We start from the raw sequence: 27922 nt of genomic DNA, 5'->3' as shown, positions 1-27922 counted from the left end.
TACCTGATCCCAATGCTGGGGACCATGTGGGTGTGAAGTACACCAGGGGCTCCAGCAAGCTGGCGTCTGCTCAGGTTACGGAGTTGGCAGAGGCCGTGGTTCCCGGGTGCATAATTCGCTGCTTGCCCCTCCACGGAGGAGCAGTGGGTGTGAAATCAGCAGGGACGCAGTTGCCCCTGGAGGAAGCTGGCTGACATCCTGTAATACTTGAAAAGAAAACCGAAAGTGCTTTTCTCCACAAGAAACGTCTGTGTTTTCCTCTTTTTTCATAACCCTGCAGGTACGGCGTTTCTCTGGCCCAAGTTGCGGGTGAAACCGGGAGGCTGGGGGACAGAGTGGTCTGAAGGGAATTTGGGTTGCTCTGTGGTCTGTGCTCTTTGTCTAGTGTGGGGGAGGCGTGGCCTGGAGCCCACCCCAGGAGCACTCTGCTATGTGATATGTGTCTCCTGGTGATAGTAACCACTTTTTCTGGCTGCTAAAGTGCATTCCTGGGTAGAAGCAGAAAGAGAGAAAGCACGCAAGAGCCGGAGCTAGGAGAGGAATGTGAGTCTTTCCTTAATTGGACACAAGAGCCTTGAACTGGTTCCAACTTTAGTGTTTTCTTTTAAGAGCCTGGACCCTAAAGATTCCGTAGAGTTTTCTTTCTCTGAAAAATCCCTTTGGTTCAAAGGCCCCTTGATAGAAATAAAGAAAAAGCCAGGCTGAAGCTCTTTGATATTTGGGGAGGCAAGAGTTCATGGGCTAACAGATCTCAGGCTTCTTTGGGGGCTAAGAGGGTTCTGGGAAGAAAGGAGGCCCTGCCTGAGGGCACATGGCCAGAGTATCAGCTGGCTTTCCATTGGGCCAGCTGATAGTAGGATGCAAAGTACTTTCCTCTGAGTATGTATAGAAGCGATTTCTCCCGGCCCTATTAATGCGCTGAGAGCTAAAAAGAGACTTATTGTCTGCTTTATTGCTTTAGGAGTCTGAGACACAGAGAGATCAAGCAACTTGCCTGAGGACTCCCAGCAAAGTCAGTGAAAGGTAGAGGATTTTGCCTGGTGGGTTTTGGGTTGCTCCTTATTGTAGACTGCTATTTCCCTGCCAGCTGAGGTGAGCAGCGATGCCCACACTCTCAGCCTTGCTCATTGACCTTGTGTCCAGAACCCAGCTGGCTCCTTGCTGGGAGGCCCTGAAGACCAGAGGAGAGCAAGGGCTTGAGCTGCTGGGACATGGGCAGAGCTTTACCCCTGGCTTCTGACGGCTGTACCCCCAAATTTGGAAACTTCAAGGGGCTTCAGGGGAAAATGGAGGGGTCTGTGGTTGAAATAAGTGAAAAATTGAAGTAGATACAATCAACTCTGCTGAACCCCTGTTCCCCAAACACCTTAAAAACAAGCCAGGCGTCTGCTCAGTGCTTTCCAACTTACCAAGTGTTTTCATAACATTATCTCATTTTATCCTCACATCAACCCACGCACATTCTTGCCTTTCAGATTTCTTATGTACTCAAATTAGTTTCATCGAAAAATTGGCTAGGAACTCTCATTTTTCTATTCACTTTTTTTTTGGACCCCCAGCCTTTGATTGATATCTTTAAGAAGCACCCAGATTCCCAGGAGGGGGGTGGGCTTTGCTCATCGGCCAGCCTTATCCCACTGGATGGACACCAGTAGTTCTGGTCTTTGTTACTGAAAACAACATTTTTGATTCAGTTTATAGTTTAGCTGTTAAAACAAACAAGCAAAACCACAGAGGCCAGGATGAGTGTAATATGTGAGGGAAACATAGGATTTGGAACCAGCAAGTCTCAGACTCAAATTCTGGTTCAGTCCTGGGGGAGCCATGTGGCCATTGCCAAGTTTCTCAACCTCTCTGAACCTCTTTCTCTCCATCTGTAAAATGGTACAACAGTACCCGTGTCTTACAGTTGGTATGAGGCATATATAAGCTAACAGATCTGAATCTACCTCTGCCCACAGCTACTTCATGAGGCCCCTTACAGCTCATCAGAGGACCAGCTTCACCACTTCTAGGCAAATTAAATGTAATACTGACTTTTTGCAAGCCACAGAGGAGATAAAGTGTGGGGACGTGTTGCTAAATGGATTTAAATGGGGACTTTCTTACTTGATGAATAATGAGTTACATGTCCCACATACATGGCACAGAGGTGCCAGAGGAGGTGACTCTAATAACTTATAAAGCTTAGTGATTCTTTTTTAAAATCCTTACTTTAGGTGAAGGAAAGAAGTTGTAGAAAGCAGGATTTATGAAATGTTGGAAAGCAAGGCAATTATGATTTTACTTGGAAATTGTACTGAAGCTGAATTGTAATTCAACCCTTTAGTTCCTGGGGACACCGGTGGGAAAAGGGAGGGTGTGCAGAGGGCTCTGACTGGGTGTTTAGTTCATGATGTGTACACAGTAGATGCTCAATAAATGTTGGTGATGGACTGAGGCAGTTTAAAATCCATATCTTGTGTTGACTTCTGCTGCTGACTTCTTGGCAAATGCAGTGCAAAGCATAGGGTTGTTGTGGAAAGGACATTTGACCGGTGGTGTGGAGGCCTTCAGGTTCCAGGTACACCACTTAATAGCCTGGCAACCTCGGACGTGCCATTTAATCCCTCAGGTGTCTTCTCACCTGTAAAATGAGGAGATTGGATGAGGCGGTTTGGAAGGCCTCTTTCATCTCTGAGGTGCAGGGCCTCTAACTCACTTCCTTTGCTTGTGTTTCTCTTTCATTTATTCAAAGGCAGTGGGAATAGAAACGTATCTCATAAGAAATTAGGAGGAAATATTCGGTTTTCATGTTAAGGTATCCCATGTCTTTAGGGAAGTGAAGGAAACTCAGAGCAAGGTAGGAACGGAGCTGTGCAATCTTGGACCAGCATCCTAATACAGCACAGCCTCAGTCTGCACATTTGTAAGCTGGTCCCTAAATTATGCTATGTTAATCTACATGCTTTTTGAAAACCACGGTCATGAAAATGCTTGGAAAAACTGTAAGGCACTGACTATAAAAGTATTATTATTGAGAAGTGGCATACTGGTTAGAATTGTATCAAAGTTTAGCCCCAGGCATCATATCTTCAAAGGAATAGAAGTGTCACTCTGGTTCCAGAGGGAAAACACAACGCATAGATTTAGTGTCTCAACCCAAGGCTTGTTTACTCAGTCTAATTTACTGACCCAAGTGATATTTAGTTAAAATGGGCATGAATGTAAACGTTTTTAAAGGGTAGGCAACGTTCTCCAATGTAGGGGATTTTTCTGGAGGCCATATATATACTGGTGGAGACCTTACTGCCCGTCCTCTTCTCAAAAGTCCATTTTGACATGCAAGAGTCTGTGGTGCCCCCTCCTGGCTTTGCTCTCTCTTACCTCCTCTTCCTCCAGTACCCTCAGTTCTATGCTCAGATTTCTAGGGTCTGCTATTGTTTGGCTTTATCAGGCCCTTTGTTTGGTTTCTGTAGAGTCCACATCTAAGTGACACCATCTGCCTTCTGTCTTTTTCCTTCTGGCTTATTTCCTTTAGTGTAATCCCTGACAGTTCTATCCATGTTGTTGCAAAATGGCAAGAGTTCACCGTTTTTGTAATAGCTGAGTAGTACTGCATGGTATACGTATTGTCATGTCTCCCTCATCCACTCCTCTGTTTGGGGCACTTAGGTTGTTTCCATGGCTTGACTTGTGTAAACAGTGCTGCCATGAGCATGGCAACTCAAGTTTCTAGAAGCTCCTGAATTTTTGCAGTTGAAAGGAACTGTTAGGGGGCTTGCCTCGATGCTGTGCTTCCACAAGATACACTGGTTTTACTCAGATTTTGTGTGTGAATGACTGAAAACTAGCAAAGTGTTAAATTTCACTATTCTTATTCATTCTTATTGTTTCATTTGGGTTGGCTTGGAAGGGCTGATGAAAATGGCTTTGCCATTCTTAAACCCTCACCATTAATCCTATCATCCTTTTTAATCTAAGGTTAGTTTATGTCTTTTTCAGTTCTAAGCCCTCATACGTGGTTGCAATATTTACTACCTTTCAAAAAACTCATTGATTTCAAAGCACATTTAATTGTGCCTACTTTTTTTATTATGCCCCCCCTCATTTCCAGTACACACACAGGTCAAGGTTATAAAGCCATTTTACAAGAGTTTTTGCAGCAGAGGTGTGAAGCAACGCGCTCCAGCCACAGAGGGGCAGCGCTGGGCGCCCAAGCGGACTCTGGTCCCTGCTGGGCTGGCTGCGCAACGCAGCCTGGACAGACCCCGGGAGCTGCGATTCCTGGGCAGTGTGGGAGGGGTTCCGCGGAAGCTCTTTGTCTCCTGTGCTTGAAGCAGATCTGGAAGCCAAGGCTGGTGGGGTGTGCTTGCTCGGCTTCCACGCGGACCCCTGTGCGGCGCCGCGGGCTTGTGTGTATGTGTCCAATGGAAAAAACCCTACAGTGACACCACATCCTTTCTCTCAAACACACAAAAACCCTCCACAGATCTCGGGGCTGCAGACCAGCTCCTCGCAGGTTAACGCGACCCCCGCGGGCCCTCGGGCCCTCCCACGTCCCACCGCTTTTTTGGCTGTGCTCTCGTTTCCACGCAGCTGGCAGGGCATAGAGGAGAAGCGCCTTGGCGCAGAGCTTGAACACCCAGGGAGGGGGTGCCGGGGAGAGGCCTAGTTTGGGAGACGAATGTCGAGGAGGGGTCCCGAGACGTGGGCTGGGGACCACGAGTGGGTGTAAAAGATGGAGCTGGCGTCAGGCAACCAGGGCCGGGGACGCTGCACGGCCGCGGGCTTTGGAGCCCATCTCAGCCCACGGCCCTGTGCCCTCAGTCCCCCAGGGCGTGTGCGGGGATGTCCAAGCCCACCTGGGAGGCTTTGTAGGCTCGGAGCGGCTTTGACATTGAACTCCTGCCCGATGCGGGCTCGCGCGCCTGTCCGCGCGCCTCTCTGCGCGTGTGACTGGGGCGGGGGCCGGGTTTGAAGCTGCAGCAAACCTCGTGTCCCTCCGGGAGCCGAGCCGAGCGCGCCCCCGAGCCGCCGCCCGCAGGAGCTGCGAGCGCTGAAGCCATTCATGATTTTGGTGACGTTATTCCAGGAGTGGGCGAGGGCGGGCGGGGCCTCTGGGCCCGAGCCCCGCCCCCGCCCCTATAAAGACGGCTGCCCGGCTCTTTGTGGGGCCGCGAGCTCGGTGGAGAACCGAGAGCTCCGTCCGCTCCGCCGACGCCGCTGGCCGTGGGGCCGTCTCCGGAAGGCGCACCGGCGCGCGCCCAGTGCCCGCACCCGGCCGCCCGCGCCAGCCCTGCCCGCGCGCCTGCTGCGCCCGTGACATCCTTGCTCGGACGCAGTGACCCTCTTTAAGTCACAAGGGCGTGGGTCAGCCTCCCCTAGGACTTCATGTCTGTATATTTCCCCATTCACTGGTGAGTATCTTGCGCCCTCGGCGCGCATCCGTCTCGCGGTGCTGCCACCGGAGCCCCGGCGCCTGCCTGCTCTTGCCGGCCCCCTGCGAGGGCAGCCGGGGCGCCCCACACTAACCCGCCTCCCAAGCCCATGCAGGAGTCAACGTCAAGGTTGCAAAGGTGGGGGGTGGGTAGGCGGTGATGCTGAAAGCATCCAGACAAAGGAAGTGAACTCGGAGCCCTCGCTCAAGTGACGGCTAGGAGAGATGTGTGTGTGTGTGTGTGTGTGTGTGTGTGTGTTGGGGGAGGTGGTGGTGAGGGGAGAGCCCGGGTTCACCCCTGAGACTGCTCATAAGCCCCCACGTGAGGAGGGCTGCAGGAGGCGCGCGCCCAGCCCGGCGCTGGGGGGTCCTGCGCTCCCCGGCCCCTCGGCCCCTCCCCTCTTTCTTTTTGTTTGCATGCAAGTCTCGGCGTCGAGGCCGGCGGCCGCCGGGCTGAGCTGGTGCAGCGGCTGCGTTTGCAGAGCTCCGAGGGGTGGGGGAAATACGCGCTCCCCACACGCTACCCGACTGAAACCACTAACCACGCTGCACCTTCTCGACCCCTTACCTCTCCGTAGCCCTTAAAAACCGACGGGCCTTTGTGGAGGCTCGGCCTGGGGAGGAGCCACCTTCGCCGGGTCGGGTGGTAGAGCCTGGGTGGGGTGGGGTGGGGGGCGCAGGGGTTTGCGCCCCGCGGGCAGCAGGAGTGGGGAGCTGTGCCGGGGGCGCCAAGCTCGTGAGGGAGCCAGGCCCCAGCCGTTGGGACCTGAGCCCTGGCAGCTTCTTTCCTCCTTTGCCGGGCTAGAGGAGGAGCTGCGTGAGAGGGCTGGTGGGGGGGTGGGGGGTGAGGGGTTGGTGGTGGGGTGGGGGGAGCAGCGCCCGAGGGAGGCCCCGGAGCGCCCTTCCCGGTGTGGGCGCAGAGAGCTCGGCCCCGCAAGCTCTAGCTCCGCGCGGTCCTGTTCAGCCCTGGAACTGCAAAGTTCAAGTTGTCGCTTCAACTTTTCGGGCAGGCGCCACGGCCCCAAATAAGGGGTAGGGCAGCCCTCCACCAGGCACCGTGGGTGCTCTTCTGGCCCCTATCTCTGGGCGCGCTGCAGCCTTTCCGGGACCCGCGAGCAAACTGCCTTTCAGTCCCGCGCCTAACCCTAAACTTGCCCGGAAGCCCAACATCTTTGCGAGTGTCCCCTCCCCCAGCCCAGCCTTACTGTTTATAGAGAGGAGAATGAACTGTAAAAACAAAATAAAAATTTCCCCACCCCCTGAGGCTTGTGTGCTGTCTCCTGGGCGCACTTTCCTCCCACCTCTATGGTGTGAGACCCGCCAGACACCATATGGCTGGGACTTTGATGGCTAGTGGAGGCTTTGTGCCCCGGTTATTAAAAACTTGCCACGGTGGGTGGTAGGGCCCATCAGGGTTATTATCCCCTGAGAAATTAGCGTCTCGGGTTTTTCTAAAAAAAAAATGGTTACTAACAGTTGATTAGCACTTGGTAGTTTGCAGTGTTCCCTCCGACACCCCCTCCCCCAACATTAGTCCTTCAGCATAACAGATATGCTTTGTAAGCATCATGGTAATAGACAAAACAGGCCACCTGTGGCTCAGAGAGGTTATATAACTTGTTCAAGATCACACAGCTCCTAAGCGGCAAAGCTTGGTCAGAGTCTTGCTTCTGTTTCCAAATGCAATGCCATTTCGCGTCTATATAGTAACCATAAAATGAAGAAGAGTTTGGTACCCCTTTCTTATATATAGTACCTGTAAAGAAAGGTTACTTCACTTTTCTTTTTACCCCTGTGTCAGAACCATGATGGTGAAAATATTGGGGGTTGTGCAGCCCGTATACTGACTTTGGTCTGCACTACTAGGCCTTATGCATTCAGGACCCCGTGTGTGTCCATGACTTGTGTGAGGATAATGGAATGTTTGTATCCTGCTTTCAGAGTACAAAGCACTTTCACATGTCTGCCATTGGTGGGCCAGCTTGGCCCCTCTGGAAATTTCCTTTGCAATCAGAGTCTGGGCATCCTTAAGGCTTTTAATCCAGGGGATGTTTTTCAGGCTGTGAGTTGCAGCTGCTGTAACTGGGGCTAGAGAAGGGGTTTGGACGGCAGATGTGAAGCTTGCAGAAAGCTGACCCCTTGGGGCTTTAAGTGGGACATTTTGCAAAAAGGAACAGCAGAGGACAGAGAGAATTTAGGAAAGCAGCATTATTGGACTGTTTCCTTGAGGCTGACCTGTTATTATTATGTAATAATAATGTGTGGTTCCCTTGGAGAAGGATTGAATTGAATTTAATATAGACAGACGGAGTCAGCTGCTGACTTTTTTTTTTTTTTTTTTTTTTGATCACTTAGAAGAAAGTCCAGAGACTCTCTGTGCCACTGGGACTAGTACAGGAGACAAGGAAGAGGATGTTTGCAGAGAGGTTTTCAGAAAATGGGCTTTATTGATGGAGGTCGAGAGCTCTGACACTCTGGGCTTGTGAGGTGCTGTTTCTCTGTGGGCTCTGCTTTGAGCACCGCTCATCCTCCCCCCAGACAGTCGCCGGGTCTGACAGCAGGACGCACGGGGAGTCGGAGTGTGAAGTGCATGTCTATGTTGACTTTTGGTCTGGGTTTCTTGGCAGCCCTGACTATCTGAGATCAGCCAAGATGACTGAGGTGATGATGAACGCCCCACCTATGGAGGAGATCGGTCTCAACCCCCGAAAAGATGGCCTTTCCTATCAGGTGAGTTCAGGGCTGGGGTCCTTCTGGCTCTTTAGAGCTGACAGCTTTTGCTGGGTCTGGAGGCCCGCTGGGTTCTGTGTCTTCATCTGCAAAATGGGACCATCATAGCTTTTACCTCATAGTTACTGTGAAGGTTCATTTGCGATGATTTGTGGGCATTCATCTTGCCTAAGACACAGTGAGGGCTCAGCAAGCAAAAGTCGATGCTATTAATGCATCAGCCTCGCTGCCGGCGACTCTCCCACTCAGGGTGGCAAAGGCGATAAGGATTTGTGCGTCAGGTTCAGACCAGAGCTTCCCTTTCCAGCCACGCCTTGAGCAGAGCAAACGTCGCAGTGAGGGGCAGCTTATAGGGAAAGTGGCTGGTGGAGGGATAGCTGTGTCCAGTGTAGCTTTCTTTGTCAGGCTGATGGTTGACCCACAGAGTTAATGTTCAAACTGCTTTGAGTTGAGGAGACCTTTTCCTCAAAGGGAAGGTGTCTCAGGGATATGACGGCTTGGAGCTCATCTTTTGTGACTTATTCCAAATACTGACAGGCCTCAAAGTTACCTAAGTCACACCCTAGATCCTGAGCCCAGTGCTCTGTCTGGGCAGCCATGAGCTCTACCAGTGCTCTCAAGTGCCTGCTGTGACCTCCAGGGAAGCAACTCTTTCAGCTTTCCAGAGGAATCCCTAGGTAATTATATTTGTGGGGGAAAGGAATCTATAAGCGAAGACATTGGGCCTAGGGAAATCATGTAGGGCATCTGGCTGGGGAAGACGAGTCGGGGTATGATGGGCCCATTCCACAGATGTTGACACAGTCACCCTGGGACTCCGAGGCAGGACTCCGTGTTCTGTATCACAGGTGAGGAAGTGGACTCAGACTAGTAGATGACTTGGGTCTCGAACTCCAAGCCTTGCTGCTCTTGGGATGTATTGTGTATCTGGACCTTGGGTTTGGGTCTTGGCTGGATTCTGGACTTACCGTGGCTAGTCATTGTTTAGGCCTGATCCAGGGACATTTATTTTGTAAAGGAACAAATAAATAGAAAGCCCAAGTGGGTACAATGGAGAGAGGGCCATCAAAAAGACGCAAGGTGAGGCTGGGCAAGATAACTTGGCAGTGAAAACAGCGTCCCCCTCAGACTTACCTGGGAGCTTCAAGAAGGCCCCTTTGTTTTGTGCCATTATTATGATCAAGGCCCTTTTGCTGACTGGAAATAAGTATGTGGGTAGCCTAAGGGGGAAAAGGGGAATAGTTTTCCCTCGTGGCTTTAGACCCTCTTCCCCTAGTGTGGGCCTCAAGAAGATGATTGGAGGCCCCACAGCCTGTGGGAGGGTGGAAGTTTCCTGGCCCCCTGGCTGGGGTGTTTTTGGATACCAGTTCCCAAGCCGCTGAATCAGACTGAATCTCTTTGTGGTTATAGGTAAGGTTGTCTTTCAGCTCTGGGTTTTAGATTTCTGTCACAGGACGCTTCCGAACAGTCACTGGTATGTCTTATGTGCCCCTTTTGTATTCTCCGTTTAAACATGTTCCAGGGGAAAGGGTGGGTCCTATAGTCCTGTGCTCCCGTGCTTTCAGTCTTTCAGGCCTTTCTGCCAGATCTGAGCATGAGGGCAGGTGACAGTTGGGGAAGGGGCCACAATGCCGGGTGCAGAAGGCTAAGTGGTGGTGGGGGGGCAGGGGCTACAGTGTCAGCAGGAAATTAAAATCACCTCTGGGCTCCTAAGATGTCTCTGGTGTTACTCGAGGTCTCCCCTTGTGGTGCTGGACTGAGGGTCTAGTTCTCACAGCCTTAGGAAATCTGTCCCTGTTAGCTGGGTCACAGGGAGGGCAACAGCCCAGCTCTAAGATAACTTACCTGGACTTCAAAGCGTTCTTTAACCAAGCAACACGCATGGGGCACTTGCTGTACGCAGTGTGTTGCACAGAGGGTCTAGGACATGTGTGGAAAACCAGCATGCACAAAACAGCTGGAACCTAGACACTGCCTGGTGTAGCAACGCAAACACTGTGGTCAACCCAGAGCCGGGGGCAAGAAGGCAATCTGATCGAAAGAATCCAAGAAGACTTGGAAGACAAAGGTCAGACCGGGACTGGACTTGGAAAAATATTAGTATTTTGAGAGAGCACCCCCAGCTCTAATCTAATTTTGTTGCACCTTCATGTACCCCCTGTTTATGCCAGGTGCAGGGCTCTGCAGTGAACTGGACTGACAATTGGCATATGACTGATAGTGTCTGGCCCACTCCAAGCTAGTGCCATCCAATTGAACACATTCCCACCGGAGCTCTGGGGATTGGCTGGCACTGTACTTGGCCGGAGGGAGCCCGTCTGCTCTGCGTGCTCAGGCTCGGTTCAGATCTGGGGGCGGGAGACCTCAGAGCTCTGTTCTTGGCATGCCTCCTGAGGGTAATAATAGTACGTGCTTTTTACTGAGACCTGCTTTTCCAAGGCACTGAAAGTGGGAAGGAGACATCAATCCCTACTTGGCAGATGAAATAGAATATCAGACCGGTGATTTGACCTTGAAACAAGGTCGTAAAATAAATAGGCACTTTGGGTTTTGTCAGTCACTCCTCCACCTTCCAGACCTACCAAGAACGAAGCTTGCCTGATTTCTCTGCCCCAGATGTGACCCCTTGTTTTTAGCACCTGTGGCATTTTGCATTTTGAAAGGTTGCCACCCTGGATTTTGAGGATACCCAGACTGCCTGGTCTTCTCCCTGCCCAGCTGTCTGAGGGCAGGAGGTGACTTATGACCGGCCTTGTGCCCATCAGCTGTCAAGCCTCCTGCCCCCTCCTTGACCCAGGGCACTCACAGAGCAGGTGCTAAGTGGATGGTGATTGTTTCAGCGAGGTCAAGTCTCCTGATTCCCAGCTTGGCCATCTTTACTTCTGGTTTAGGGGTTTCCAGGCGCTTCTCCAGCTTCATCAAGGCTTCAGATAGATGGCTTTTTAATTCCTTGAACGAGTCAGGTAGGCTCACTCTATCGTGCTTAAAAAAGTTAGAGTGTATATTCAAGCATGTCTAAAAATCGACACAGCTGGTACCTTGTCTGGTTTTAACATTTATTTAGAGACTCAATTTGATACGTGAGATCCAAGTGTGCACACTCACTTGGCATGAATTATGACACCCACCGAGTGGGCGAGTTACTAGAAAGTCTGAGCCCATTAGGGTGGGTTGTGGGTGGCTGCCAGCTCACGTGCTGAGTGGGTAGGCCTCTGGGAGGACATTTCTGTCCCTGGTGGCTGCACTCTTTCCCAACACTGTCTGTGGGCTTCCTGTTTCCCAGCCTGCGAGGGAGAATACCTGCCACTTAGCCTTCTTCCTTTCCCTAGTCCACAGAAGCAAGTCGGGCTTGCCATGCAGGGCCCTGCCTTGGCTCCAGGGTGCTAAGAACGTGGCCTTTGAGATGCACTTTCTGACTGGCTCCCCCTCTGTGCTGCATGGGCCTGGGTCCTGCAAGGGCGACAGACCTGGGTGTTTGGTCACTGACTGTGCCCCAAGCCAAGGGCTCTGGGCATTCTGACCTTTGTCCTAACTCCCTTCCCTCTCCCCAAGGATGGCATGCAAGTTTCTGCAGCATTATCACTGAGTTCTAGACAGAGATATGGCCCCTTGGTTTTCATTTAAAACTGGCCCTTCTAAAGCATCTGGGCCCAGATCTGATAACTTTATCCTTCCTTAGGCTCTTTAAATTTCTCTTTGATCAGCACCGCACGTGCCCCTTAGCTTGTTGCCCTTGTACTCCTTCCGTTCTTGCTTTTTTACTTGGTCACGTACTCCTGCCTTTCAACATTCATCCATGTCAGACAGACTTTGGGCTTCCCTCCAGCAGAGCGAGGAAGGATGCCCTAGGAACCAGAGGAGCTGGCACTTCACGTGCCACAGAGCCCCACGCCCTGTGCTTTTCCTTTGATCCACTGAGCTAAGAGCTTCCTTGCATCTCCCCCTGCTTTTCCCAATACCGGAGGGCAGGATCGCCAGGCACTTTATACGGCAGGGAGAAGGGGAGTGGTGGGTACGCTCTCTTGGCCACAGCCTTGGCATTGCTTCTTGCAGACCCGAAAGCTTTGGTTTTGGCTTCACATCAAGGGCAGCTAGAGCACTGTGCCGCCTGGGAAGTAGCCTCTCCCTGGGCAGGACCGCTCAGCCTCTTCTATCTCCGAGGCTCAACAATAGCTGACTCTCTTCTCCCCACCTTCTGACTATCAGAAGCAGCAACTCCTCTCTCAAAGAATCAGCTTGGTTTTATCACTACATACCTACAGTTCTTCTTCGCACCTGATTCTTTCTCCAGGGCCCCCTGAGCCTGACTTCGCCTGTGCCAGCCCCCTTTGCTAAGTGCTTGTGCTGAAATGAGTGATGGCTTGAGCTTCTCCTTGGGTTAAACCCTCAAGGAAGCGGTGTCCTTGCTTTTGTCTCCCACAACCCTCCTCAGCGTGCCATCTGGCATAACTTATAACTACATGTGTCCTACCCCTCCCCCTAGTCTCAGTGGGTATCACCAGCCCCGATACCCACCTGCCCAACCCCCAATGTTCTCAACAGTTTTCAAGGCCCTGCTGAGTGGCTGCACAGAAGTCCCGTGGTCGCCAGGAAATGATCTTTCACAGCAGACTTAAAAAGCCTCAGTTGTCCCTGGAGAGACATAAAGCTAAAATCCCACAGCACTTGGCAGGAGATGTCCAGCCATGGACATGACATGTTACCGGAATGGCCGCGAGTTTTCTTTCTCCCATCCCTGTCCCTCTACCCGGCTCCCCGCCTGGTAAAACAATCATCATGTGATGCCATATGGCAGATGCTACACGGTACGGAGCCCAGGATCCACTTCTCTGGGTGGTTTGGGGCCACACACACAGCCTCCTTCTGAGTCAGTGCCCACTTTGTTCAGATCAAGCCTCCTTTGCATGAGGGATGTAGCACCTTCCTGCCCATGCTCTGAGCGTTACAAACACCGCGTTCACTGCTTTGGAATGCCCCTGGTTTAGGGCCCGCAGAGGACTGGAATTATTCCCTTGGGGGATTTCCCCCAACACACACACACCGTGGTCACAACAGTGAGTCTGTAGCCTGGTCCTGGAGAGAACAAACTTTCTCCACTCTCCCAGCCCGAGTGCTGCACACTGGGCCCATACAGCCCTGGCTTCTCTCAAAGGGCCTGTGTTAAGCCTGACGCCTCTTGAGTGGGGTGGTGTGTTCAGGGCTCCCCAGAGTCGGGGTCCATGTCTTAGACTGCTCTTTGTTCCCACAATGCTGGGCATAGTGTGCTGCAAATAGTTGCCTAATGAGTGCTGAGTGATTGATGGGACGCTCCTCCCTCTGCCTCTGGGGCTGAGAATTACCCCTCTACCTCGGCCATCCCCTGGGCTAGATTTTTATAGGATCTGCATCGTTCTCTGTTGGCCCAGTCTCCCTCATTGGACAGGAAGGAGGATTGTAGCGTTAGGGAAAGGGATGAGTTTGGGTGGCGAATCTTGTGACTGTAGCCAAGAGCTATTCCTGGGTGTCTAGTGCCTGTCCTGAAGTGATCTTCCAGCCTGAGTCCCGAAATAATCCTCAGAGCTTAGCACAGGGCTCCGTGCTGCTGGGGCTTCACTCCTTCCCAGTCTGGGGGCCCCTGTGCTGCTTCTGCTGCCTCTCGCCTGCCTAGTCCCGGCCTCCTCAGGAAGGTTCCTTATCAATCAATCAAGCCCTGTGTGTCTGCTGCTTCACACGCGGCGTGGGGGAGGGCAGAGGAGGAGTCCCTTAGGGACACAGCTTCTGGAGAAAAAAAATTAAAAATTGCCCAAAGATTTTCCAGATTGTTGTCAAGCTAGCATTTTGACCTTGCAAAAGTTTGGGGAGTCCCTCACCCCTTCCCTAGGGACATAGTTGCCTTGCCTGTCAGAAACTCCTTTTGGGGAGAGTGTATAGAAGGGGCACCCAGCCATTTAGCTGAGGTAGACTGACCACTTGCTTGTCTCTTCTCAGCCAGGAATGTTTTTTTTTAAAGATTTATTTATTTATGCATTCAAGAGGTGGGGGATAGCCAGAGGGGTGTGTGTGCGCGCATGTGTGTGTAGGGGGTGCTTAGAGGATTCACCAGAGACAGGGTGGGGAGCAGAACAGGCAGAGTGAAATACACTGCTGATGGGAGCAGCGGGTGAGATAGGAGAGCTCTGCTGCACCATGTGGGTCACATCCTTGGCTGGCCAGGGAATGCAACTTATGCTGCAGTGGCTGGCAACAGCTTGATAGTGCTGTCTTTAACCCCTGCACCACCAGGGAGGCCTTCTGCTAGGAATTTTATTGCAGACAATGGGAAGGAAGGTTCTGGATCTCTCACTAAGGTAGAAATGGCCTGAGCAGGCTTGACTTTGATTTAGTGGTTCCCACAGAGAATATATAGTATACCTTGAACTCACCTTCTGCCTTTACTTTGGAACCCTTGAAATACTTGGTCCACCTTGGATCTGAGAGCTATCCTTATCCTTTGCTTTCCCAAATTCCTAAGTGTTTCTCCAGACACAGCCCTGGATATAAACTCTACTTTAGCAGGTGGCCGTTGGCGCAAGAGGTGTGGGTAGTGTGAGCTGGTGATCTGTCTGGACAAGCCCGAGATGCCTGCACTCATACGCTCACAAGTGTGTGCTTGTCCACTTGTACACATTCACACACCCACATTCACTCACATGTGTGCATGCACACTCCCCCATGACCCCCCATTCGCAGGCGCGCACACACACACACACACACACACACACATGTTCAGACTCACACTCACTCACAACTCAGGCATACTCATGTGACTGGAAGGGCTGAATGTTAATAATGGTTGTTGTAGATGAGATTGTTGTAATTATAGGAAAATTTTCTTATCCTTTCCCCCTTTTCCAATAATTTCATTGGTAAAGTATGTACTTTATTATTCTTGTGCTTACTGTTCAAATTTTAAAAGTAACACATGTCCATTGTACAATTTTTATTTTCTTCACTAAGCTTTTGTTTTCCATTTACCATAATCTTGCCAAGCATAAAGCATAGCTATTAAAATTTTGGCATCCTTTGCCTTCTTTTCAATGCACTTGTATTTTTATATAGTTAAAAAAACAGGATTATTCTGCTTTTTTCTTTAATAATATGTAAGTCACCAGCATCACATTGCAACTTATCCTAAAAATGCTTCAGCACCAGCATTTTTAATAACTGCACAGTATTACATCACAAAGTTAAAATGTAATTCAGTTCCCTGTTTTCCAATTGTTGAAATTTTTCTCATGTAAATACACATTTTTTCTTCATGAATAATGTGATGATTTCTTTATGACTTGTATATAAACACCTTTGTCCTAGCTTCTACTATTTCTTTAGAGTCTTAGGAAATATAATCTCTGGGTCAAAAGGTATGTGTGCATGTGTTAGGAAGGTAATATTTAATCCTTATAGGTATTTAGGGAAATACAAAAATATACAAAAACCCCATATTCCTATACTTCTATTAACAAAACATTTTGATATGTTTACTTCCTGTATTTTTCTATATATTTATATTTACAATAATGAAATTAAAGTAATACTGTATATGCCATAGTGAATCTTTTTTTCCACTTAATATATTATGACTATTTTCTTGTCACTTATTTTTCTTTATAAAATAGCATTTCATTTTGTTAGATACCACTACGTATTTTGACTATTTAGATTGTAGCATATTTGGTTCAAGCTCCCAGCATAGAAGGTTCTAGAAGCTCAAACTCCAGGGGTGCAAAATCTGTAGACATGGGTAGGAGAGGTTCTTTGTGGATAGTCAGCAAGCTAGTTGGTTATTTTAAAGTGTTTAGAAGAGGTTGTACATCTTCCTCTAGTTTAATTGCTTTCTCAAGCAGAGATGATAACCATTGATGTTTTGGAGATGTTTAGCCAGCACTGCAAAATAGTTGATGATCGTATTCTTGTCTCATATACGGTATGTTGACACATGTCTGCATTATGAATGTACATGGGTCAGCGACTGCCCTACATGTCTCCTTTGCTCTACTAATGACATTGAGGATGACCTAAGAAGGTTAAGCAGATGCGCATTCAGTCTCCTTAGCCATCTTGGTTTTCCTGGGATTCCAGGTCTGGCTCATGCGATGGTGGTGGTGTAGAAGTATTGCTTCCCTGGAATGAAGGATGCACTGGCTGGGACACTAGGGAAGTCTTGGGCACAGGGCTCAAGGGGCTTCAGCCCAGCAACTCTGCAAGGTGCCAAGTGCTCTGCAACAGCAGACAGTCTGGCCCATGTCCCAATAGGGTTTACTTGCGTGTGGCGGTTTATAGCCTTGATTTAGATATTACACAGACACATTTTAAAATCTTAGTGTATTTTTGTGATTGCTACCTATGACAGGTAATAAATAATTTTCCATATATAAAAATAGAAATAAATTTCCATTTATAGACTCTCATAAAAAAATTCAATAAGTAAGTATAGAAAAATATAATTGAAGATAATGTGGATGTGTGGAAATGAAGGAATAACGAGGATAGTATCCAGCTTCCTGAGGCCTGTGTCACTGTTGTTACCACAAATGATTTTTTTCTTGTAGAGTTGGACGTATCCTCTTAGACTAAATTATGATTTCTGTCTTTATTTGGCCATTTGCCACCTTAGATATAGCCGGTGAAGCCTCAAGATTCTTCCTAGGTGTTTTCCTAGGCACTTTAATTTTCACACCAAATTATTTCTTAATGCTTCTATGTATACACCACTTCACATTTTAACAAAGTGTTAGAACTGGAGGACAGCTGCCCCCCGCTGCCCTGGGGTTCACAGAAACTTTCCAAGGGATATGACAAAGAGAGCATTTTCGGGAAATCAATTTCCACATCTTCAGCTTCCTTCTCTTGCTTTTCTAAATTTGCACTTCCTGAGACAGGCTACAACAGTTTTCTTTTCCTACCTTTCCTGTCATGATGGGCCTCCTCCCCCTTTACATGAGAAGGATCTGCCTCTCGCCTTTTCTGAGCCTTATGCATTGCCTTTCCCTCAGATGTAGAAACCGCGGGGGGCCTCAAACAACTGGACCATCAAAATGTTCCATCCAGGAAGCCCCATTAATCCCACCCAACTATCACATTAAGAAACCAAGCCAGCAAGTTTGCCTTTGTGTTTAATAATTATCTGCAACGTGTTTATCAGTCATATGCTGGTAGCTGCAATAAGCCAATCCAGAATTTAATCAGAAGCCTTAGGATCCTGGGACATAAATACATTCAGTGACAAATTATATACATGAGCACATCTTTTCATTGCAGAGATGTGTGGGGTAAAAAAAAAGAATGGCCAAAAACTTTTAAACATGAAAACATATTAAGATCAAATTCCAGAAGTAGACTGGAAATGTTTCAGTAAAAAAAAAAAAGAAAAAGAAAAGGAATAAAATTGGATTGGGAGCTTATTTATGAGTTTTTTAATAGGTGATGGTTGATGTCAAATTGCTAATTATTAGCCATTGCATTCATGTTAAAAATGTGGTATAAACATTTCATTTTAAGATGAAGTATTTTATTATTATAATGTCATGTTAATATTTATAACAGCAGAAAATTTAGATGTCAGCTTAAAAATGGAGACAATTTCTAAAAATTCCTTTAGGGAATACACAAACAAAAAGTTTGGCGACCATGGACATGTATACTCCTTAGAAGGACAACTGCAGTTCTCTAGCACCCAGAGGAGACTGGTCCAGTCTCCCTACAGTGGAGCAGACTTGGGTCACCTTGGTGCTCTTTGGTCTCAGCTGTTGACAGAGCTCAGACCCGCATGGTGCAGAAGGAGTATAGGCTACAGATCTGGATAATAGGTTTCTGACCTTGGTTTTGCTACCATCTGTGCCATTTGAGACAACTCCCATCACCTCTTTGGACCTTTGTTTCCCCATGTCTAAGGGAGAGAGTTGATCTGTCATTTCTGTTAGACAGTTAGAGAATGAGATAAAATCCTCCATCCTGATCCTAGGGTGGCCCCCTCTTTTTTTCATGTCAGATTTTTGGTATTTGAAGGCACCTCTTATGTTCCCCTCAAATCTTTTCCAGTCTTAAAGTATATTGCTCCTTAACTGATTTAGTACTACTCAAAGAGTCATCTTCCTCTGGGTGTTTTATTCCTCTAAGCTAGTGGTTCTCAAAGTTTTCACTCTCAGTTCTTTTTACACTCAAAAAACTGTACACATACACCCCCTCCCCGGGATATTTGTTTATATGAATTTTATCTTTTGATATTATGACAGATTTTAAAATGTTTACTATTAATTTCTTTACAATAAAGCCATTACATGTTAATATGAATAGGAGTTTTTAATAAAAATATATTTTCCAAAACAAAAGAGTTTAGTGAGGAGAAAGGCATTGTTTTACATTTTTTGCAAATCTGTTTAATATCTGGTTTAATGGAAGACAGCTAGTTTCTCATATCTGCTTCTGCATTCAATTGGTTGCCGTATGTGTTGGTTGAAATAAATGAAGAAGATCTGGCCTGTGCACATATGTAGTTAGAAAGGAAAGAAATATTCTAACAAACGTTTTAGGTACTTTTCTTTGCTGTTTCACCAAAACTTGACATGTGGTTGTTTCTTAAAGGTTAGTGTCAATGTGGAATCTGAATGAACATTTTGTACACTTACATTAAAATCCATCAGTTTATCTAGTACTTTGAATGAATCTTTACCTCATACTTAGTTTCACAAATGTGGTACATTGATCATTTGGAAAATATAGGTTCACCGAGTCATGTAGCTCTTCCAAATGTTGACGCATTTCATTATATAATATCAATATAATCACATTTGTTTCTATCTCTAACGGTCTCATCAGAAACTCTTCATGTATCAGGAAGCTGTCAAGCCAAGGCTGGCTGAGACAAGTTTTCCAACTAATTTTTGCTGGAAATCTCAATTTTTATCTTTGGTAACCAATACTATCAGTCATTTTCTTTGAAGTAACAGACTCATTTTGTTCATTTCTGAAAACATGTCTACAAGATACCCAGTGGGAATGAGCGTAGTTTGTAGGTTGATCTTTCTTTCAAAAGGAAATTGTGTTCTGTGGGAGGGTGGCTAGTTCAGCTTGCAACTCCTCACACCGGTGCTTTTCCTCCAGACAGCTACTGGGCTTTGACATGTAGTAGAAGGGTTTGACTTTCCATTTTATCACATGGAGTAGTAAAGCAACAAGGATCAATATTGAATAAAAATTTTTATGGCTTCATCAAGAACATGCTGTTTTTCTTTAACGGCCAGTGTGAGCTGGTGAATAAGGACATAAGTGCATTCATTAATTCTTGCTAAGGTGACAGCTCTTCCACCCACCACTGCTTTTTATATCACTAATGCAAGTTTTCCAACATTTTCACTTGAAAGTTTTTATTATTAGTAACTAATAATATCAGTCATTTCCCTTTATGTGACAGCCTTGTTTTGTTCATTTTTGAGAACATGTCTACCAAATGCCCAATTTGAAATAACCATAGTTTTTCAGCACAGGGGAAAAAAGTAAATAACATCTTAGAATTGTTAAGAAAATATTTAACTCCCTCCCGTGGACACTCCCTCCCTGTGAGGATCTTGGGATTTGAACCTCTGCAGACCGAGCAGAAGCTTTCTGATGAGAGGACACTAGGCCAGCTCTCCCCCCTGTAGTGTGTATTGCCTCAAAGAGATGAGTGGAACTCTAGGAGTAGAGCCCCATTTGCTTCAATATTTAGCACCCACAGTGAAGTTCTGATCAATTAATATCTCTGGGCCTCTTTTATAAGACCTACCACCAAGCGAGGCTTTCTGTATGGGAGAAAAAAGTTTTTAACTTAAAGACAATTAAATTAGTTGATAGTGTCAGGTGATGGATGTCACCCCAGTGGAGATGCTTCATGGCTGTGGGAAGGTGGCAGTGCAGCTGGAGAATGGGGCATTCTCATTGTAAGAGGGACAGGTGCATCGAGGAGGCTGCCTGAGTCTGGAGAAAAGCTGGATGAGACTGAGACCAGGGAGGGAACAGAGATGAGGTCAGGCAAGAGGGGAACCTGAGCAGGCTTGTATAAGCCAGGAGGGTGGAAAGCCCGAAGCTTGCCCATTGGCAGAGGTGGTAGTGATCCAAGGCCAAGCAAAGGCCCTGGGGTAGGGCTCTAAGGAAGTCCTAGAGACTTAAAAGAGTTGTTTCCATATGGCATGGGTTTGGATGCTAGGTGACTAGACAGGATGGGAAGGTTGTGGGACCAGGCCAAATATTCAACATTTTGTCTCTGAAAATTAAGAGAATGGTTGGACATGGCAGGTTTGGCTTTCTGAGAGAAAGGAGGGAGCACCAACAGAGGAGCACAGAGAGGGAGACATCATCCCTAGGGACATGGAGATGTCCAGGAGGCTGTCTTTGTTAATGGGCGATGATATGGTTGATAGAATGTGGGTCTTTGAAATCATCTATGCCTCCTGAATACAGTCTTTTCTCACTGCCTTGGAATAATTTGAGAAACATTCTTTAACATTCCAAAGTCCATCAGCTCCCAGGGCCTAGAGTTATCAGTTGTAATTAGTGCTAATTGATTGGAATTTGGAACTCTTGACTTGCAGGATGGGTGTACATTTGAGAGATGTTTATGAAAGATGGTGTTTATCCAAAGGATTTCCTTTTCTTTTAAGTTTCAAGGCTGGAGACTTAAGCATCATTAATCCAAAGGAAGGAGAGCGAACAGTTGTTATAAAGCCTCAAATCTCTGCTCAAGTCTATAGGATTACAGACACCAGGGAAGGGCAGGAGGGGAGGTGGATATTCCACAGCCTCAGTCCAGGAGCTGGAGAACAAGGTGACTGGCAGTTGAATTGACAATGGAGAATGTTCTTTCTGTTCTTACCAGCCCTTCTGTTCTTCTGTTCTTTCTGTTCTTACCAGCCACATTTCACTTTGGAAAGTCAGTAAAATGCAGATGATGGTGATGATGATGATGATAAAATAGCAAGAGACGGGTATCTCAGAGCTTATTTCTTGCCTTCCCATAGGTTAGGGGGCAAAAACAGGGTGCACTTTCCATTTGCATTAGCTGCTGCTTATTCACTCAGCCCTGAGCTGAGCAGAATGCTGCTTGGGATCTGCCTATTGTTGTAAATTAGCCCCTCCTTGGAAGGAGTAAACACACCAGGCCAATCACTGTTATTCTCCAGGAAAAATGAGAAATGCAGCCTTTGGGAAGCTGAGGGGCAGGAGGGCCCTCACTTAGCCAGGAGGTGAGTCCCTGGAGATGGCCAAGGGGGTGATGCATGTTGGAGGAACCTGGGGCTGCAGGGGCGTCCACTGGAAAACTAGGATCTAGACAAAACAGGAATTCCATCCCAGCTGACCTAACTGGTGCCCTGGGGAAACAGAGGCCCTGGGAGGGAGACAATGAAGTCGTAACCATTTCTCTAAAGAATTTGGCCTAGAATTAGTCACACAAGCCCAGGAGTGCTGCTTCTCTGCTCCTGTCCCCAGTCAGCACAGCTATTGACTCTGTAGTCCCTCACTTTTAATACTCCTTGGGGTCCTTTCCCTGAGGAAACCAGCAGCAGGAATGTGAAGTTTGCTGGACATGTTCTCATGAACCTGTATTTGATTGTCTTCAAAACCTTTGAAGATGGGACTTAGCTTGAACCCCACTGTACAGTGAGGAGTGGCTGTGGGCCTCTGCAGCTAGGAGCATGTCAAGGGCTGTGGTGGGGCTCACCGGGCAGTATCCTGTGGTCCGCCTTATGGTCCTGCAATGTGGAAGTTCCTCCCTCAATTTATTCAGGAGGCAGCTGAGACTCAGTGAAGTTAAGATGATAATCAAGGTCATGGGGATAATAGGATAGGGGTGCATGGGGACAGCCAGGCCTGTCAGACTCCTGTTCTACCTGTGGGACTGGTGATTTTCCATAGCAGGTTTGAGGTTGATTTCCTCCCCTCTGGAGCCAGAGAGGGGAGAGGCTTAATAGGTGGTTTTGTCTGCTGAGGCAGATTCCTCTCAGCGCCTGGGAAACTAGTGGTTATTCATGTTAGGCCCTCTGCCCCACCTCTCCTCTCTACACACCCCAGCAAGAGGTGCAGGATGTCCAAGCTCCCAGGGTCTCAGCTTGCAGAGCTGGTAATTAGCCCTTTGTGTCCAGTTAACCACCTTTCATCTCCTCCGCCTGCTGGTGTCTGCTTTCCCTGTTAGCATCTCCCAGCTCTGCGGGCCCTACGCCCTCCTTGTGGCCAGCTCAGGTTGTTTGTCAGGGATGGTGGCTGAGGGATGCATGCACCCAGGCGAGGACTGCTCCAACCAGAATCACTCACATTTTCCATCCTAGGTGCCAGACTCCCCCCACCTCTCTCTCTCTGTCTCTCTCTCTTCGCCCCCCCCCACCCCCCAGAGGCAGCCAGGTTTAGGTCACCTGGCTAAGACGCAGACAGTTGATAGCTGGGTCCCCAAATTTCAGACCTTTGGACCCTGGGTGTTGCCTTTCAGTTCCTCTGCATGGGTGAAATGGGAGCTGACTGATCGGCAGCTTTCATACTTCAGCAAAAAGCCTGCTCATTCCTTATCTCCCAAGTCTACCCTCAACACAGATACTCTGCTCTGAGGCTGCCGATGCTGGGTCATCAGCCCAACCTCCTGAGTGTTCCTGCCTTCATCGTCCTTCTATTTAACCATTTAATATGTGTGCTGTCCAGTGCAGTAGCCACTAGCCACACGTAGCTCCTTGTGTTCTATTTACGTATATAAATTTGTGTTAGAAATTAAAGAAACCTAAACATTTTAGTCAAATGTGGCTATCACTACTGTTGGACAGCACAGGTGGAGAACATTTCCATTACACAGAAAGTTCTATTGGGTAGTTCTGATCTGTACAACCAGAAATTCCAGTAGATTGGCATCCAAATTATAGCTCACCAACTGTTTCTTCCTTGTAGATGGTTCTAAAGGTCAGCAATGCTGACCTTTCAGGTCACTTGAGTTCCCAACACGTCAGGGTCTGTTGGGATTGAAGGCCACCTTGAAGGAGGCTCTGAAAATGTGCCTCTTATGAAATTGAAATTCACCAACACCAGGTTTGCAAGTCTTCCTGTACCATGGGGCACGCAGGCCCCGGCATTTTTTCAGTGTCTCTGATCTTGAAGACTTTATTTGCAAAGGAAGGAACTGGTGTCCATTAGTTTCAGCCGAGCCACCCGCCCTGGCGACTGTATGTGACAGCTGTATGTGAAGTCCGTAGCTGGCTGTGGTCCCAAGCAGGGCTGCGAGAATCACAGCTCGACAGATGCTTCTAGATCTGCCCTCCCCTGGGGGGAGGGTAGAAATGCCTCTCAGACCCTCCCCATCTGCCTTGGTGGGCTTCTTGGAGATGACCTACCCTTAGAGGGAAGAGAAAAGGATTTTTTGTGCTTTTGCCTTTTCCCTAGTCCAGAGAAAAGAGGTGCTTTGCGGTAAGAGGTTTAACCAGAAGCAGTTTCTTTTTGGAACAGGGGCAGTTCTTTATTCCCTGCCAGTTCCTGCAGGCAGACAGCATGCTGGGCTGGCCTGCCACCTCAAACCTACCTGTCATGTGCTTGGCAAGTCTGACTTGAGTCCTTTTTTCCACTGCCTTCCCCACCCAGTCAAATTGCAGTTGCAACCTCTCATTTTTCTGCTGCCTAGATGATTAAAAAGCATGACTTAGTGGAAAAATCTTGACCTCCTTGGGGTCAGTCTCTTAAGCAGCTGTCGGAGATAAGATTGTGCTGGCAAAATACTCAGCAGCACTTTGCAAGGCTTTCTGTCAGTATGTAAGGAAATGAGAAACTGGTTCCGGGAGCATTTTGTTTATTTTTAGAGACAGCTATAATTTTCAGAGATTTAAATTGGTATTATCTGATCATAAAATAAGATCTCTGATGGAAGGGTTAAATAGTTATAAACTATAATCATAAATTATAAAATTTAAAGTACAATTAACAGGCTTTATTAAAAAAATCTTTTTTTTTTTTTTTTTAATTAATAGCTCCTGCTTAGAGCAATTCAAGGAGCAAAGTTCTCTGGCAACTAAGCAGTATCAGAAGTTCAATGCTCAGACTTCCCCCAAGGACTTAAAAGACTTAATTGTGCAGCGCCTGGTATGAAAGGCATTGTTTGAAGTTATTTTAATTACCGTGTTAGTATTGCTGCCTCTTGTTTGGAGATTGAATACTTATCGTAGTTCTGTTGAAACTGCTCCAAAGGGGACATTCCAATTTGAATTTAGCATCTGTCCTCAAAGCATCTTTATTTTTGCCAAGAACTTGTATCCATCTAGTGAGACAAGAAGGTCGCTTTCTCAAAAGGAGTAACTGAGGTGCAGGCAGTGAGAGGACTGAATTGGGGTTCTACCAGGGATGCCTTCCAAGGACAGAGTGACACTCTGGGTTCTGTGGCTTGACAGTGTGTTATCAAATAATGCCTCACTGGAAGTCCTACATGTCTGAATGTGGGCCCACATTCAGTTATTTCCCAGCTGTGTGGCCCTGAGCATGTGATTTACCCTCTCTGTGCTTTCAGTGCCCTCATCTATAAAATAGGTATCAGTCTATTACATAAGCCATAGGGTTATTGTGAAGATTGAGGTCCTGCTCTGCATATGAGCCTGGCATAGCTTCCTATCTTCCTTGTCATTATCCCCCGCCCCCTAATTTTAGTGAAAGCCCTATTCCCAGCCCGCAATGGCATCACATGCTCTCCACCCTAATGTCCTCCTCCTGCTCTGGCCTTGGCCTGGATCTTGTCCCTTTACGCTCCCTTGATGACCATACTTAGAACCAGGTTGCCCCCTCTCAGCTGGGGAGTCACAGAGTGCATGCAGCGCTGGACTTGGGGTCAGTGGGGAGAGGCAGGCCCAGGTGTCCACCTCTTCTGGACATCCCACGGCTCTGTCTTGGGTCCTGAAGAGGGCGAACAAGTGTCTGGACTGGGACGCTCATCCTCTGGGCCTGTGCCCAACTGGTTATCTGGACGCCTTAACCCGGGCCTCTAGTAACCACCGAGGCAGTTAGAATCCAGAGTCTTGCCTACCCGCCCAGGCTAGTCTGTGAAATGGGTATGTTTCCCCAGAGGTATCCATTCATTTTCCAAAAGACACAGTTGCTGAAAGCAGCAGATCTAATTTTGAATCCTGGCTCTTCCCTATGCCCTCCAGAGTTCCAGGTATCCCAGTATCACCACTCTTCAGATGGGGGTGGAGGGCAGGCTTAAAGGATAGGATGTCTGAAAGAGCCTTGGTTCCACTTGATGGGGCTCCCCTTGCTTACTCCCAAAGCTTGCACAGAGAGGGACTCCAGCTTCACATGAGAAGTGAGAAGGGGCCCTGAAAAACCACTTGACCTTCTCAGCTCAGCACACATGAGTCTGTGTGCACAGCCCAGTCCAGAGCAGAGCTGCAGGGTCGGCTGCATGAGGAGGAGAAAGCCTCTGTGGGGGCCTGCATTTCCCATGCCTTCTTTGACCCACACTGGCCTCACCCTCCTCTGCCTCGTTTTCCTCCTGGCTGCCATTATGATACTTTTTATGAGCCTCATTAAGTCTTTAATGATGCCTGGTTGTGCAGCTGGCTTAAGGCTTAATCCCCAGCAATAGGACTTTATTGGATAAATGGTTAATAATCACTTGTCTGCAGGGATTGGGGACGTTTCCTTGAAATCCATGATTCCCAGGAGCCCCACGCAGTCTGAGATATGGACTGTCCTGTGACGGACAGCGCTGCTGGGGCTTGGGGTGCAGGGAGATTGAACAGGTTGGGAAGGCCTGAGTTTGCAGGACCGCATTTCTTCTTCCTCCCGGGAACATAAGGCACCTGTTGGCTGGGCCTGGCTCTCTCTGAGTCAGAATTTCTTCAAACATGTGTCTCCACCCACTTCTAGTTTTGCTTTCCTTTCTTTTGCCATTAACAAACTGTGACCTTGAGCAATTCTCCTTGGGAGTGATCCCTCTGGGCCTCGATTTCCTCATCAATCAGATGGAGAGGTTGGGAGAGATGACCTTGAAGGTGCTGTGTGGTTCTCCACCTCTGTGTCTGGGTGAGCCCAGCATCCAGGACAGAGGCTCCCCTCTGGCTCTCAGCTGAGTGGCAGAGGGCTGTGAATGGCAAGGGCCGGCAGCCCACTGGATTAAGTACTTAAGCTGCCAGGCGAAGAATTGGGTCAGCTGTAGTCACAGGGCAGTGTGTGCAAAGGGAATCTGCAGAGCCACGTGTGGCCGTCGGTTTTATATCCAGGTTGGGGTTTTTCCCAACTCCGGGCAGGACACAGAGCAGGTCTTAAAAAAGAAACCTCACTTGATGGGACTCTGGAAAGCGAAGTTGACTCTTGCAGGGGTGAAAGCAGCTAAGAGATGGGAGACCTTCAGAGATGAAAATCACAGGAGATGTGACTTAACTGTGGATGACATGGTTTTGCATTTTTTCATCTGAAGGTAAAATTAAAAGAAAAGGTACAGAGCGACGCCACCTCTTAGACTTGCCTGCAAACTTCCAACCATAAGCTGAGGGATGGTTTTCCTTGTTGCCCCAGAATGTGTCCCCTCTCCTGCCCCTCCCTCCAGCACCCCCAGGGTGTAGCACACACCCTGGAACACAGCGGAGGAGGCCGAGGCCCCTGCACTTGCGTGTGAAATGAGGAATGGAATTTCTCTACTCAGCTCTGCACCTGACCGAGCATTCGCTCTGCTTTCATTTCAGATCTTCCCCGACCCGTCAGACTTTGACCGCTGCTGCAAACTGAAGGACCGCCTGCCCTCCATCGTGGTGGAGCCCACAGAGGGGGAGGTGGAGAGCGGGGAGCTCCGGTGGCCCCCTGAGGAGTTCTTGGTTCAGGAGGATGAGCAGGACAACTGTGAAGAAACGAAAGAAAACAAGGAGCAGTAGAGACCCCGCGGACTCCCACGGGGTCCAGCAGCGCGCCTGTACCTGAACTGTGTTCTCTCCCGGTGGGATGGAAGAGCGCCAGCCGCAATAGTTGTGAAAATGTCGAACGGTGGCTTCTGCTCTGCACCTGCAAATCACTGAGTTGGTGTTCTTTCTTTTCTTTTCTTTTTTTGAAACGTCGGGCAGCGGAGCCCTCTGCGACACTTTGCAAGGCCTTCTGAGAAAGGAAGCTGCTGAGAGCAGGGGTGGGGGGTGCTGCAAACTGCATCTTTGCGAGATCATTATCTGAAACCAGGCGGGCTAGAGGTGGTGGTGGGATTCCAGTGGGCTCTGGGGGGCGGGGATGTGCAAAGCAAGCAAGGAGCACTTGGGGTAAGAAAGCAAACAAGCTGAAAGAGAAAAACACAGGCTGAGACCTTTGAGCAGCCAAAGGCAGCCAGGAAGTACTTCTGGGTGATTATCTGCCCAGGCTTTCGGGGCATCAGACAACAAAGACTTTACATCTCCCCAGCTTGCCCACCGCCAGCTTTTTGCTTTTATTTCAGGGGTGTCGGTCTGTTATGGGGTGGCAGGTGAGGATACCAGTAGGCACTGGCTGCCTGCAAAGCCAGCCTGAGGTGGTGGGGAGGGAGACGCTCTGTTTCTGGTTGGGGCAGGTTCACACACACCTGCAGATCTGAAGCCTTTTTAATTTTTTTTTTTTTTAAGAGGGAGCCCTTTTGAGCTTCTGTCCCCTGATTAATCCTTTTTGACGCCAGCCCTTCGGGGAGCACGAAAGCATCCCCTGCCCTTGCTGGAGGAACGAGGTGGATGCTTGGAACAAAGCTCCCTCCTCACTGCTTCCCCCAGACTTGCTCCCCAAGTCTGAGGGGAGGCCCAGAATGGGACCAGGGCAGCC

General features: G+C 48.4%; 1 protein-coding gene across 2 annotated transcripts; it reads left to right on the top strand.

Moving 5' to 3' along the window:
* Nucleotides 1-960: 960 nt before the first annotated feature.
* On the top strand, nt 961-27629 carry LBH (LBH regulator of WNT signaling pathway). Of its 2 annotated transcripts, none has more exons than XM_037528277.2 (3): nt 961-1023; nt 8047-8149; nt 26839-27629. In XM_037528277.2, exons 2-3 carry the CDS (start codon nt 8072-8074, stop codon nt 27022-27024), a joined length of 264 nt encoding a protein of 87 aa, XP_037384174.1. In that variant the 5' UTR covers nt 961-1023; nt 8047-8071; the 3' UTR covers nt 27025-27629. The 2 variants fall into 2 exon arrangements, with proteins under 2 accessions (XP_037384174.1, XP_037384173.1); XM_037528276.2 differs by lacking the exon at nt 961-1023 and adding an exon at nt 5163-5399.
* Nucleotides 27630-27922: the final 293 nt, after the last annotated feature.

This window comes from Talpa occidentalis, unplaced genomic scaffold (assembly GCF_014898055.3).
Source record: "Talpa occidentalis isolate TD23 unplaced genomic scaffold, MPIMG_talOcc4v2.1 talOcc4.5, whole genome shotgun sequence".
Classification (NCBI taxonomy): Eukaryota; Metazoa; Chordata; class Mammalia; order Eulipotyphla; family Talpidae; genus Talpa; species Talpa occidentalis.
Note: the sequence above shows the minus strand (reverse complement) of the source record. Positions and strands in the feature narration are given on the sequence as shown.

Bases quoted from the DNA above. Each gene is read 5' to 3' on its own strand.
- LBH (XM_037528276.2), top strand. From the start codon at position 5,374: ATGTCTGTATATTTCCCCATTCACTG. The intron at 5,400-8,046 runs GTGAGTATCTTG...GTTTCTTGGCAG, and splicing joins GTATATTTCCCCATTCACTG to CCCTGACTATCTGAGATCAG. The intron at 8,150-26,838 runs GTGAGTTCAGGG...CTTTCATTTCAG, and splicing joins AAGATGGCCTTTCCTATCAG to ATCTTCCCCGACCCGTCAGA.